At 38.9% G+C, this 15,488-nt stretch overlaps 1 protein-coding gene across 6 annotated transcripts in view; it reads right to left on the bottom strand.

The window, feature by feature from the left end:
- The window catches only part of USP16 (ubiquitin specific peptidase 16), an 80,605-nt gene that overhangs the window by 46,179 nt on the left and 18,938 nt on the right, over nucleotides 1-15,488 (bottom strand). The window contains exon 2 of one of the 6 annotated variants that reach the window (XM_007493139.3): nucleotides 15,222-15,427. The exons of 4 other annotated variants lie outside the window; for them this stretch is intronic. In XM_007493139.3, the coding sequence (XP_007493201.2) occupies nucleotides 15,222-15,427 (206 nt within the window). Of the gene's footprint in view, nucleotides 1-15,221; nucleotides 15,457-15,488 lie in introns of those variants that run through there. One more of the 6 variants, XM_007493142.3, reaches the window with a different exon arrangement.

A 15,488-nucleotide genomic window follows, 5' to 3' on the forward strand; every position in this document is an offset into this window, starting at 1 on the left:
CATATTTTAAAACTGGATTTAGAAAATATTGGTTTTCAGGAGAGCTGTTTGATACAATTTGTAGATGATTTTCTCTTTGTCTCACCAAATGCCACATTATGGCAGAAAGATAGCAAACATCTTCTAGAGCTACATAAGAGAGGCTACAAGGTCTCAAAGGCAAAGTGTCAGTGGTATCTCCCCAAAATGGAAAATTTAGGGTTTAACTGCAGTGCTCTTAAAAAAGGTTATTCCTCACTTTGGCATACTAGCACAAACTGATTCCAACAAGGAAACTCATTTTTATCAATTCAGTTTTGTCTCAGATTTATTCTTGTTTGGGGATCTCTCCCAAATTCTACGTACCGTATCATCTCTAGACCTCAGGCCAAGTTGAGAGAATGGAGATCTTAAGACTATGACTGGAAAATTGTACACTATAAGGGTTAAATTATGGAGTTCAATAATGTGAGAAGAGCAACAGAAACTTTGTTTAATTAGAGAAAGAAGTACAGATAGAAAGATAGAAAAGAGAGATTACTAATCTTATGCCCTATAAATGTATTTGACATTCCTAATACTACCTAAAATTTCCTAAAACTAGCTCTGTCTTCTCAGGATAGGTTCTTCTGCTTGGCATCTATAGATTATTCACTACCTTACTCCCTAAAATAGCCAGCCACCATTCACTCACTCCTTCAGTTTTCTACAGCAGCCCAACTGTCAGAAGCCAAATGCCAGTAGTCCCTTGCCTCAGAGACAGACCTCCTCCTCTCTAGAGATCCCATATCCAAAAGACCCCCAACTGTCAGTGACTACCTTCTTATCTCCTCACTGACCAACTCTCCCCACTAACTTCCTGTCCAAGGGCTGGCTATTTCCTCTCCTCGGTCCTAGTCTCCCTGGTGATGGAATCTTCAGCTCCGGCTAACTGACTCCTGCCAGTTCTGATCTACTTAGAAATCCTGCTCTTTAAACCAGGAGAACATTGTACCCAGAGACAAACACACTGTGGTATAATCGAATGTAATGGACTTCTCCATTAGTGGTGGTGTAATGTCCCTGAACAATCTGCAGGGATCTAGGAGAAAAAACACTATCCATAAGCAGAGGACAAACTGTGGGAGTAGAAACACTGAAGAAAAGCAACTGCCTGACTACAGCGGTTGAGGGGACATGACAGAGGAGTGACTCTAAATGAACCCTCTAATGCAAATATTAACAACATGGCATTGGGTTCGAAGCAAGAACACATGTGATACCCAGTGGAATCACACGTCAGCTACGGGGGGTGGGGGGGAGGAAAAGAAAATGATCTTTGTCTTTAATGAATAATTCATGGAAATGATCAAATAAAATACTATAAAATTAAAAAAAAAAAAGAAATCCTGCTCTTTAGTCTGTTAAGGAGACAGAGGGAGAGATTAAGAAAATCCCTTTAACAGCACTGAGATTCACACTTAAAATGGCCTGAAGTTCTCTTTCTAGCTCTCTTTTATCTTCAAAGCAGGCCCAGGGGAGATCTACACATCTCACTATTTGAGAAGGTTTTTGGACAGCCCCCTATACAGGCTAAGCTTTTTTCTCCTTCATACACATCATTACAGGGGAAGGGAGGGGCGGGGGCGGCACTTCTATTGTTTTGTATATATAGAACTTACAGATCAAATTGAGAGAACTCCATGAATATGTAACTGCTGTACAAGCAGGACCTATAGATTTTCACTTCATGACCTACACTCAAGAGACAAGGTGTGCATAAAGAACTATTTTTTTTTAACCCTTACCTTCCATCTTAGAATTCCATCTTGGTTCTAAGGCAGAAGAGTGGTAAGGGCTATGCAATGGGGGTTGACTTGCTCAGGGTCACACAAATAGGATGTGTCTGAGGTCAAATTTGAACCCAGGACTTCCCATCTCTGGGTCTGATTCTCAATCCACTGAGCCACTCAGCTGCCCCCACATAAAGAACTTCTAGTGCAATGGAGGGGAACTCAGCCTGCCTGGAAAGGTCCATTCCAAGTCCTGTTAACCACTCCAACAGCTACCAAAATTGGAGAAAAAGACTCTTGGATTCATTGTTCACATCTAAAACAGGCATCATCTATCAACACTGATTAACTGTATCCTGTAATGCAATTGTTTTTTTTATTTTTACTCATGCTATGATTGGCCTGGAGATAATACCATCATAAAAGTTCATAGACAAGTGGGACACAGTTTTGGCTAACATATTTTCATGGAATGTCAACTATGAATGGTTGATTAAAAAAAATTATTATTGTTTTTCCTTTTATTTGTAATAGGATATTTGAATTTTCTTTCTTCTCTTATTTTTTGTTCTTGAAGTACACATGTAACCAGTATTAATGATTTTTTGATATTGAAGGATGAGTTTAAATATTCATTAGCCCTAAAATCAATGCATACTCAAAAGTTTTAGACTATAGAAACCTGCCATTAATTGTTAAACATCAAGGGACTGTTACTAATAATTATGTCTGATTTCAGAAGAAGAGATCACAAAAGAGTGGCTGTACAATGTTGAGAAGCACATGGGCAAGGAGACCGACAAATCCTGGTGGGATTGATGGGAATCTGCACCAACACAGAGGACTTGTTTTGAGGTTCAAGGAAGAGGGTGTTCAACAACGCCAGACGCAGGATTTCCCTGTGCCCGATTTCCAACAAGTACCTCAGTTTGGCTGCCATTTTGACTCCCCTATCTCTGAGGGTGAAGGTAACATCAAACAAGCGAATCATACTTCCTTTTTACTTCAAAATCTAGACCCCTTTTCTCTTTTTATAGTATGTCAGTTTTCTGTAGTCCTGGCTACCAATGGTTAAGTGCTATGATGTTGTTACAATTGTCCTACAGGCTTGTGGGACATAAATCACTTTAATTTAGCCCCGATTCTAGGACCTGCTTATTCTTGCTTACTCAGATTTTTTTATATACAATTTGATTTTGATATCCCCCCCCCATATTTAATTATCTCTTTTTTGTTTTTGGATTTTCTTTTGATAATTGATTTATATACCCCTTAAGTCAGGCATGTATACTGAGTTGATCTGGGTGTCAGTCAACACCCTCCTCAAGGTGGGATTGTATAATTTTCTTAAAATTCAAGATTAAAAAAAAATTTTTTTGAGAGGAATTTCAGGGAAGGAAACTTGCTAACTCCCCAAATCAAGAAGGTGCCATACAGAAGCCTACAGAAACCACATACTGCATCAGAAAATCTAGAATGAACTTTAGGATATAGTGAATCAAACTGAAGGGGGTCGAATATATTTACTCTGAATGTAAACTCTTATGCCAAAAGGGATTACCCCCTAATTGGCTTTTTGTCAGTGCACCTACCAATCATTGGTTTTGCTCTCTCTCTCTTTTATTTCCCTCTTATTCCTGAATTATTGTAATTTATTCTTAGAAAGTACAATATTAAATGCACCTCTAGTAAGAGATCTTTAGAGATATAAACTGGTAAAGTAAAATGATTCATTGGGGAGACTAGACATGCAAATCTTGGAGATTTCAACATGCTCATCTCCCAAAAGAATCACATGGGGGGGGGCATGTAAAGGGAACCCCTTCCTCCGAGGGATGTGAACTTTCTGCTCGTCTGAGGCAACCCATTAGCGTGGTTGGAATGCTTCAAACAGAGGTCACAGGTTAAGAGTCCTAGGACATGACCCAGAACTAAAGGTTACACGTCTGAGTCAGAGAGACTTTGGTTCCTGAGATGTGATAGGCCAGCGCACAGGGAAAGGAAGTGATGTAGAGAAAGAGGACTATAAAAAATAAGACTGTAGAGGAGATAGAATTTTTCTCGGGAGGTCTTTGTCTAGAGGTCTTTCTGTGATTCGACATTGGTGCCTTGGGCAAAAGACACTCTTGTGGGCTGGTAAGATTAGGGTGGTAGGCTAGGAAATAAGTTTTTTATTTCCTTCCCTCCTTATTTCTTTCTTAGACTGTATTTATATTAAAATTAAATTGTTAAAATCTACTATCATCCTCAGGACTTAAGGGTTAATTATTTTATAAATGGTGATCATAACAATCTTTTTTAAACTAATATTTCCAAACCAATTACTAAATATTACATTTAGCATAATATTAATTTTCAACATTATACCTCCAAAATTTCTTCATGAGAGAAGTCTGAAGACTAATTATTATAGTTGTCAAAATCATTGTTGGAGCAACTAGGTGGCACAGTGGATAGAGTACCAGACTTGGAGTTGGGAGAATATGGATTCAAATCTATCCTGAGACACTTCTTATCTCTGTGACCCTGCTTGCCCTTCTGTCCAAGAGTTGTTGCTAGGGCAGAATGTACAGGTTTAAAAAAGAAAAATTATTATAGCTTCTACAACTTCCAGTTGCTTCCACTATTACTACTGTGACAGAGACTGGCACTAAAGAAAAAGTGCCAGGCTAAAGTGTGAAATTGATCACCTCGATGGGGGAGGGCCCTTAGGGATTGGAATCTGGAGAAGACTCTGGATGATAGAGGAGTTGGTCGCTCTCGGTCTTGAGAAGCTGAATACAGAAGATAGGAAAAAGACTTTCTCCTGAGGGTTACCCACTTTTCCTGCTGGTGACTGGAAATCTTTCCCGCCAACACTTCCCAATTGAAGGGAATTTCTTAAGAGAAACCTGAGCAGACTTTACCCTCAGCTCCTATTGCCCAGGGGGGTGAGTCAACCTGACTTTCTCTCAGAGGGCTCAGGCTGCCAAGGCCTGAGTTCCCCCCAAACTCAAGGAGGGAGGGGAAAGGGTTTAGATAGAGACAGGGACCCTCTTTCCCCACTTTCCTTTTCCCATTTTCCCCTGCCTGTTATTTCCTTTTGTATTACCTGATTGAGTTGACATTAAAAGTTATCTGTTCCCCAAGCTGAGGGTGAGTGAACAGATCAAGGGGAGACCCTTTGGTCTCCAGTAGTGGAGGGGGGACAGGAGGGACAAGAACGAATTGGGGAGAGCAGCTTTGGCTAGGGAGGGAAGGCAGAAGGGGGAAAATCTTCAAACCCCCTCTCCTCTCTGAACCAATACTAAACATCAACTGTCTCCCTATACCCCACTTTATGAAGGGAGGTTTTCTTTTCTTTTCCCCCTCTATACAAAAAGACTGAACCCCTCAGTTACAAATTAATTCCCCTTTATAATACACTACCAAGTAATGTCTGCCTCCTCTGATGTCACAGTTATTATTCCTGTCACAGCCACTGCCCTTGCTTCCATGATGCTACTATAGCTCATGCTTCTTCTAGAGTCACCAGAACTACCAACCCTACAGCCACCATCATTGTCAAATTCATTATAGCTATTTCTACTATATCCTCTATCTTGATTACTGCTACCACATTGCTAAAGTTTACAAAATAGCCAAAATTATCATTTCTACCAAAGGCATCTCCACAGTCACCACCAAAGTTCCCACTTCAACCTCTTTTACTAGAGGAAATAATGATCGTTTCTTGCTTAGTCGAAGCTTTCCTTCATAGCTGTGGCCATTCATATGGTATTTTTGAATGACAATTTTATCCATAGAATTGTGATCACCAAAAGTGACAAATGAAAAGCTAATGGGGCAGCTGGGTAGCTCAGTGGATTGAGAGTCAGGTCTAGCTATGGAGGTTTGTAGGTTCAAATCTGGCCTTAGACACTTTCTAGCTGTGTGACCCTGGGCAACTCACTTAACCCTCATTAACTAGCCCTTACTGTTTTTCTGCCTTAGAACCAATACACAGTATAGATTTTAAGACAGAAGGTAAGGGTTATTAAAAAAAAAAAGCAGCCCTTTTCTGCCACTGCTTTGGTTAGTTATGATTTCAATAACTTCATTTTTTCCATATTGTTCAAAGTGGTCTCTGAAGTGATATTCCTTATTGTCTTCTTTAATGCCATCCACAAAAATCTTTTTCACAGTTAAGTGGGTACTTGGTCTTTAAGTGTCTTCTATGGAAATAGCTCTCTTTGGTTCAACAATTCTGCCATCAATTTTGTGAGGTCTTGCACTAATAGCTGCATATACATCTTGCACCAGGCTAGAAAAAAAATTTATTCTGTTTTGAGTAAAGTAAAAATGGAAGGGGTAAGCAATCATGACTTCAAATCAAAGCAAGAGCAAAAATACTTTTAAAAGGATCAAGCATGGAACTTGATTTTTGCTGAATAGTACTATACACAATGACTGAGTAATCATAAATATATATGTACCAAAAAGCATAGTATATAAATTCTTAATGGAAAAGCTAAATAAGTTACAGAGAAAGAAGGTAAAAACCTAAGAGGGGGCTCAATTTACCCATCTCGGACCCAATAAATTTAACATCATCCCCCTCCCAAAACAGGGAAGAACTTGAGTGGATTTTAATACAAGTGAAATATAATAGAACTCTTGAGATTATAGGAAAAAATATAAAAGTTTTCATACTATGCAGATGCATTTGGCACCTTTTAACAAAAATTATGTATTAGTACATAAAAACCTCACAAAAATGCAAAAAAGTAGAAATATTAAACATATCTTTTATGTACTGTGTGATATGCAATAAAATTATATTAAGTATAAATTGGAAACTAAATAATTTCATTCTAAAAACTGGGTGGATCAAAGAACAAATCACAAAAATAATAAAAAATGTCATAAAAAATAATGAGAAGATGAGAAAACATACCAAAATTTCAAGAGGCAGTGAAAGCAATCCTTTGCAGAAAACTTATATCTTTTGGGAATATGATTGGGGACGTAGACTCTAAATGATCACTCTAGTGCAGATATTAATATGGAAATTATATATATATATGTATATATCTATACATATATATGTCTTGATCAATGACACATGTAAAACCCAGAGAAATTATTTGTTCGCTATTTGGAGGGAAGTAGGAGAAGGGAAGGGAAAGAATATGATTCATGGAACCATGGAAAAATACTTTAAATTAATTAATTAAATAAACTTTAAAAAAAAAGAAAACTTACATCTTTCATCAATTAAAGAGAAAAAAATAAGATAAATTAAAGCTTGCAACTAAAAAAACACACCTGAAAGCCAAAAAATTAAAATCTCTCAATTAAACAACAAATTAGAAATACTAAACAAAAGTCAAAGAAGAAATTAACAAAATTTAAAGGAAAAAAATGCCATAGAGTAAAAAAAATAAATAAAACTAGCATTGGTGGAATGATTATGTATGGTTCCAGAGGACTAATGATGCTACCCAATTCCTGCTACAAAGATGAATGGCTCAGTGAAGAAACATTTTTTTTTTGCATAGCCAAAATGGAAATTTGTTTTGTTTGACTCTACATTATCTATAATAGGGATTTGGTTCTCTGTTTTGATTAGGGAAGGAGAAAAGAATGGCTACAAAGGTACTATAAACAAAGAATCAGAAAAAATCCATAGCTTGGACAAAAATTCCACTAAAATTTTGGGAAGAGTTCTTAGAAATGTGAAAAAAAAATTCTTATAATGAAATGAGCACTTGATAAAAAAAAAAAAAAGCAAAGCAATGGGAGCTATGGGAAGAAAAAATTCGGAAAAAAATTAAGAGCTTAATATAGGACACATGAAACTATAACCAAGCAATAAACTCGCTGAAAATTAGAATGTACTAAATAAAGTCAATGACTCGATAAGAGAACACAAAATATTAAAGCTCAGTCAGAAGACTAAAAAGAAAAAGAAAAAAACAACTAATCTGAAAAAAAAAAGATTAAGGAGAAAAAATATAAGATTCTTTGGATTATTTAAACACTATTACCAGAAAAGAAACCAATACATATTTCAAGAAATTAAAAAAAAACAAAAAACAAAAAACCTGTCAAGATTTCTTAGTATCAGAGGGAAAAGTATAAATTGGAAGAATCCTCTAGTCACCTAGAATGTAAAAAAACCCATCAGTCAACTTCCTAAAAGAAACCTCAAAATGAAAACTCTCAGATATAGCAAACAAAATCCAGAGCTCCCAATTTATGGGGAAAAAAATACTTCAAGAAGCCCGAAATAAAGAATTCAAGTACTAAAGAGATTGACTGTTACATGAATTGCACAAAATTTAGCAGCAACTACAACAAAGGAAAGGAAAGTTTAGAATAAAATATTCCAAAAGGCAAAGGAAACAGGTTTAAGACCAAGAATAACTTGGCAAAACGGAGTATAATTGCATAGTAGAAAAAAGTGGATCTCCAATGCAACCAAAGGTTGACAAACACTCCTGATAAAAATGAAGACACTTTCAGAGAAAATCTGAAGTTCAGACATAGGTGTTAAGAGAAATGGAAATAGGTAAATAATCAAACATGGAAATGATACATTTTATACCTTCTGAACCCTACCCTCATCAGAGCTCACAAAGAAAGTCTAATTAGACAAGGCCTGGGAATGGCTAAGAGAAGAAAGGAAAGAAGAATATATGGGGGATGGAGGAGTGGCATGAAGGGACAGGGAAAATTATCTCACATAATCAGTGTGCTCAAGTAGAAGTCTATACAAACAAGGAAAAAATAAGTAAGGAAGAGCAGCTGACATTGAACCCCTTACTCATCTGGAAAAGAGCAACAATACATAGACATATATATTGTATCCAACAAAAATACATTTCACTTAACAGTGAAATAGAAAGTAAGGAAAAGATGAGTGAAGTAGGACATTAGAGGGAGGGTGGATTAAGGGGAACAATTTAGTCCTAAACAAAACAAACTCTGAGGATGTATAAAAAAAATCTATAGGCTATTTTTGTAGGTAGCAAAAAATGGGAATCTGAGTGAGTTTGATAAATTGGGAAATAATTGAACATTTATGTTACATAAATTTGATGGAAGACTATTGTGCTATAAGAAATAATGGGGGGCAACTGGATGGCTCAATTAACTGAGAGCCAGGCCTAGAGACAAGTTCAAGTCTGACCTCAGACACTTTCTGTGTGACCCTGGGCAAGTCACTTAACCCCCATTGCCCAGCCCATACCACTCTTCTGCCTTAGAATCAATATTGATTCTAAGATGGAAGGTAAGGTTAAAAAAAAAAGGAAAGAAAAGAAATAATGGTGGGGGGGTGGCATCATTTCCTGTTTCTGGAGAAATCTGGGAAGACTTGAATGAACTAAGGCAGAATTAAATGAACAGAACCAAGAGAGTAATTACTGCACTGGTAAAAACAAATAATTTTGAAAGATTTAGAAAATTTGATTGGTGGAATGATTAAGTATGGTTCCAGAGGACTAATGATGCTTCCCAATTTCTGCTATAGATGAAGGGCTTAGTGAAGAAATGGTTTTTGTTTGTTTGTTTTTCTGCACAGCCAAAGTGGAAATTTGTTTTGTTTGACTCTACTTATCTATAATAGGAATTTTGGATTTTGGTTTTCATTAAGGAAGGAAAGGGGGGGGGGGATGAAGAATTTCAGAATTTCGTTGATTCAAAACAAAAACACCATGGTTGCTTTTTTGAAATTCCACATATAGTGGCAAAAGGTCTAGAGAAAGTTAGGAAATGCCTATAGTCAAATACAGAGGTTAAATAGAAATAACCATTAATTTTCAAGAACTTCTGAATTCACCTAACTTTACCATTTTGCCCACAAGAAAATCATGAAAGACTTTTAACAAATGCTGTTAAATTCAGGTAAAGCATATCTATGAAATTGTCCTGATTTGCTGGGGAAAAGAAAAGAAAGAAATGTCTGAAGGAAGCTGGGTGGTGTAATAGAATTTGACCCAGAGATGGTTTGGAATATTGGCCAGAGAAACCTGAGTGACAAGGAAGGCAGTTGGAAGGGGGAGGAGTAGAGACTTCTGGGTAAGGGCAGTTCCTCTGGGGAGTTCCTTTCCTGGACCTGAACTGAACAGAGGTGCTCTCCACCTTCTCAGGAGAGAAATCCATCTATTCTTGGGATTTTCCCAACCTTTTCCTCTGACCTGTTTACCCCTGGATTGAGCCTACTGGAAAACAGAAGATTTAAAGAGGCTAGCTGACCTGTAAGCTTACCTTGAGGGGTTTTTACCTGGAGAGGCAAGCTAAGCTAAGCCTGAAGATCAAGAACTCTCTTTCTCTGTGTTGACTATTGCTGAAGACATTTTTACTCAAAGATCTCTAGCAGCCGTAGCCCAGGGAGAGAAAGAAGATACAATAACTGTCAGAACGGTGAGCTTGAGGCTCAACCTGAAGGGCTCCTATTTACCTCTTTCCTGATTTATCCCTTTTTGGACTTTGTTATTAAACCACCTTTGGTTGATACAATGCAGTCAGATCAACCTCTGGAAGATATCTGGGGAGGTTGAAGGCAAAAGGGGTCAATTGGGGAGGCAGTTCTAAGAGGTTTTGGTTATGTCAAAGCCAAAGCCAAAGCTGACCGCCATTATTGCCTCTCTGACAGGATCTGTATCAGAAAGGACATCGAGGGGTGCCAGGCATTCACTAAAACCTGGCAAACCGTCAATACTTTCCCCCATAGATGTCTCTTATCTGAATACAGGATCCTGTCTCTCCCTGTGCTCAGTTTTCATTACAGGGACAAACCCCTTGAGGCCCTCTGGTTAAGGGGAAGGATAACCCAGCTAGTCTTCTAACACCAACCAGCCTTGCTAGCAAATAACATCATTAGGGATTACTTATTTCTCATCTTACAGTGGACAGAGTACTGGAGTTGAGTCCAGAAATTCTGAATTCATGCTGGGTTTTTACCCCAAAGCGATCATAAGGAAAAAGACTTGTACAAGAATATTCACAGCTGCGCTCTTTGTGGTGGCCAAAAATTGGAAAATGAGGAGCGTCCTTTGATTGAGGAATAGCTGAACAAACTGTGGTATATGTTGGTGATGGAATACTATTGTGCTGAAAGGAATGATGAACTGGAGGGATTCCATGTGAACTGGAACGACCTCCAGGAAGTGATGCAGAGTGAGAGGAGCAGAACCAGGGAAACATTGTACACAGAGACTGACACACTGTGGCACAATCAAATGTAACGGACAGTGATCCAGGACAATTCTGAGGGACTAGATAGAAAGATGCTATCCACATCCAGAGGAAAAACTGTGGGAGTAAAAACACCAAAGAAAAATAACTGCTTGACTACTGGGTGGAAGGGATATGGTTGGGGGTGTGGACCCTAAATGAACATCCTAATGCAAACAACAAATGGAAATAGGTTCTGATCAAGGACACAAATAATATCCAATGAAATTGCGTGTCAGCTATGGGAAGGGTGGGTGGAGGGGAGAGAGGGAAAGAATGTGATTATTGTAACCAAAGAATAATGTTCTAAATTGACTAAATAAACTTATTCAAATTAGAAAAAAAAAATTCTGAGTTCAAATGTGCCCTTGGATACTGTGTGACCCTGGGTAAGTCACTTAACTTAGACCTGCTCCTCAATTTCCTAATCTAGAGGGATAATAAAAGCACCTACCTCTCAGGATTGTTGTGAGGATAAAATGAAAATATATGTGTACAATGCTAGCATGGAAGCTGCAAACAGGAGGATCTGGGTTCAAATCTAATTTCAGAACCATAGCTGCTGTATGACTCTGGGCAAGTCACTTAAGCGACCCTCTTTTTTGCCTCAGTTTCTTCAATGTAAAATAGGGATAATAATAGCACCTAGCTCACAGAGCTGTTAAAAGGATAAAATTCCCTATTTGTAAAGCTCTTAACAAGCCTTAAAGTGCTACATAAATGTTAACTATCATGATCGTAATCATTACCATCACCTAAAGCCATGCCAGTTCTTTGTAATCAGAGCTTCTTTAATGATCTGTTATAGGGGAAAAATAAAATAAAACAATCCGTTATAGGATCCATTAGCAATTGAAATCAAACTCATTGGTCTACAGTTTCTGGGTCCCATTCTCTTCCCTGTTTTGAAGACTGAGAGATCTGCCATTTCTTTCAGTAACTGAAGATGCCGATTTGAAATCATAAGCTCCTTCAAGGCAGGGATGGCCTTAGTTGTATGGGCAAATCAATCCAGTGCCTCACACAGAGCAGGGATTGATTTTTGGCTTTTAATGATCAGAGCAGCCAGTTAACCGCTTATTACATTCCGACTGATTTGAGTAATTAGCTCCTTATAAGCTAAAATGTTTATTCTGTGCAAACCGGTAAAAAGTATCCGTAGAAACAGAGAAGCTGGACAAACAAGGCTTTTGTTTGTTACTGTTCTTCCTTTGGGGGGGGGGGGGATGATTAACTTCAGTTCTAGACAGGCTGAGTTTGAGGTGACGGTCACTGTATCCATATTCATACATTCAGGGAACTAGCAATGTGGTCCCGAGCTCAGGAAAGTCTGGCTCAGTCAGCGATTCGGAATCATTTGCATAGATGTGTTCATACCAATGTTCCCTCTCATAGTCCTGTATGCCAAAAAGGAAAAACGTCGTCATATCTATCTTATACAGGGAACCCGAGGCTCATGGAGGTTATGCCTTGTGCAAGGTCCTAAAGCCCCTGATCAACAGGCCTGGGATCTAGTCTTCTAAATCCTAGTACAATCCTGTTTCCAATATAAAAAGGCAGCCGCCTACCTGGATATGCCCTTTGCTCTTAGCCCTAGTCCTATGCTTATATCATGCCCCCTCTCCCCCCCCCAGCCCAAAATGCCGTCTACCCTTCACCTAGCCCAGCTTACCCACCCTCCAAGACCTCGGTATCTGTGTCCAATTTCCCACTGATGCCTCTTCTGAGCTGGACACTCACTCTGCAATTCATACTGGCATTGAACCACATTTATTACCTTGGGCTGCCATGTATCTTCTCCAGGGAAAATGTGTCCTCTAATGGATAATATACATGCATATATATATATATATATATATATATATAAAGATATAATGTAGTTATTCTAAACACAAACGTATCCTCTCGGATCACTGCGTCAGTCCTCGGACTTGTCAGGAGGGCCAACCCCACCTCCCAAGCTGCCTATTAGATTTTTCAATCTAGTTGCTGGAGCTATTTCATAAAAACTACCGCTCTTCCACACATCCCTATTACTGTGGAGAGCTCCACTATACCATTAAGAAAGTTAAATGGCAGCATAGATAACGTGTTAGACTTCCAGTCAGGAAGACTGGAATTCACATACTTGCTACGTGACCATAGGCACTTAAACCTCCATCTGCCTCAGTTTCCTTATCTGTAAAATAAAGAATAATAGCACCTACTTCCAAGGATGGTTGTGAAGGCAAAGTGGAATAACATTTGTAAAGTTTTTTTCAAATATTAAAGTGCTACATAAATGGTAGTTCTTGTTCTTATTAATATTATCCTTATAATTTCCCAAATTCACAAACTTGGTCGTCATTTTCTACTTGTTTCTTTTATCTCATCTCTTAACTGTGTCCTTGTTTCCATTCACAGGGCTGTCATCCTCCTTCAGGCTCTCATTACTTCTGACTTGAATGATTTCAACAACCTTGTAAGCTGATCTCCCTGCCCAAAGTCATCAAGCTGATCTTCCTAAAGTACAAATCTGACCATAGCATCATACCCTCATCCCAAATCCATTAAACTCTAGTTGATCCATATTGCCACTCGGATCTAATTCAAGCTCTGTTTGGCATTCAATCCTCTTATAACCCGGTTCTTTCCTATGTCTTTAATCTTACACTACTCTTCCACTCAATGGTCGAGTTGTACAAAACTATTTGCTTTCCCTCACATAGAATGTTCCAACTTCTGTGTCTAGAGGCAGATGGGTAGATCAGTGGATAGAGAACCAGGCCTAGACAGGAGGTTCTGGGCTTCAAATCTAGCCTCACACTTCCTAGCTCGGTGACGGTGGGCAAGTCATTTAACTCCAAATGCCTAACCCTTACAGTTCTTCTGTCTTTTAAGACAAAAAGTAAAAGAAAAAGAAAAGGTTTTCATTAAAAAACAAAACAAAAACTTTCCCTTTCTTAATCTTGGCATTGTCTTCTCAATTTCCTCATCTCCAACTCTTGGAATCCTTGTCTTTCTTCAAATTTCAGCTCAAGTATTGACTTCTACGAGAAAGTCTTGACTAGTTCCTTCAGCTGCTAGAGCCTTTCTTATCCAAAACTACTTTGTGTCTAATTTGTCTTCTACATGTCTATATGAATACTCTGTCTCCCTCAAGAGAATTAAGTTTTGGGGGATCAAAAACAGTTTCATTTTTGTCTTTGTATCCCCAAAACCTGGCACAGTGCCTGGCACACAAAAAGCATATGATGAGTGTTTGCTGATTGACTGATCTTTGGATTTTCTCACAGCGCCTCACAGAATATTAGTGTATTGCAGCTGAAGCATAAATATTTGAGAATGAACTACTCAATATATGAGAAAAGGGATATTCTAGGGGGAAAAGTACAATAGCAGGTGAGTAAAATACAGAGGTATATGGCAGAACCATTAAGATGGGGGAGGGGGAATCAGGTCTGGGAGAAGAGGAAAGAGGAAGAAAGGAGGTGTTTGCACTATTAAATCTTTCATTTAACTGAGGTAGTAATGAGGTCATAAAACATTAGCACTATAAGAAAAAATCAATCCCTTAATTTCACAACATGCAGCACACCCGGCAACATGGCTAGATGGTGACAGATGGGAACAGAATCTAGGTCCACTGATCCCAAGCCAGTATCCTTTCCACTATTTAAGTATCTTGGTTCACCAGAAAACTAAAAAAATGTTGCATGTTGAAGACATGAGAGCTCAGCGTTAATCCTGGGTTTGTAATCTATTACATACCATTTTACAACTCTCAGAACAGCCTGCGATCTATATTGTCAGCACCAATCTATATACCATAAAGCTTGGGAGGAAGAGACCTTAGGTAAATTATATCTTTTAGGAAACACACCACACCTCAACCAGTCAGACAAGTCTAGGCTGGCATCCTCTTCTTTTTCATTCCTCTCCCCAGCCAACTTCTCCTCCCTCAAAAAATAATTGTAAGGTCTCCTCAGAGTATTCTCATGAGCTCTTGGACGAGCAGTCGCAACGGGGTTGCTGTAGAATCACAAGACTTTAGAAGCAAAAGGGACCTTACAAACTGTCTAGTGACAGAATCGAATACGGAGCAGGAAGCAGGCCTGGAGAGGTTAAGTGCTTTGCTCAAATCCGCATATTCTCTCTCAATAGTTCGCCATAGAAGCCGGTTAATTCACTCGGCCAGTGCCTGCTTGAATTGGCACCACGTGAAAACTCCCACCAAAGCTCCTCCTAGCACGTGGCTTCCTGGAGCTGCCCACCAGTCCCCAAACCCACCCAAACGGTGCCACCCGGCAATTGGAACTTCAAGGTCTCCAACCCAGTGATCGCCTCGTTTGCAATAAGGGAAGGCCACGACTGACTTCTCTCATTGGACAATTCACTTAACTGATGGAACACGCAACCAGTAGGACGCAGGAGCCTGCAGTTGGTCCAAGAACTCGAGGAAGGAGAGAGGGCCCTACAGAGAGCAGCTCCTGAAGCTAAAGAAAGGAAGAAACGAGTGTCTGGCTCGTAATCCGGAAGAGGAGAAGCGGTGGTGAC

The sequence above is a fragment of the Monodelphis domestica genome, chromosome 4 (assembly GCF_027887165.1).
Source record: "Monodelphis domestica isolate mMonDom1 chromosome 4, mMonDom1.pri, whole genome shotgun sequence".
Taxonomy (NCBI): Eukaryota; Metazoa; Chordata; class Mammalia; order Didelphimorphia; family Didelphidae; genus Monodelphis; species Monodelphis domestica.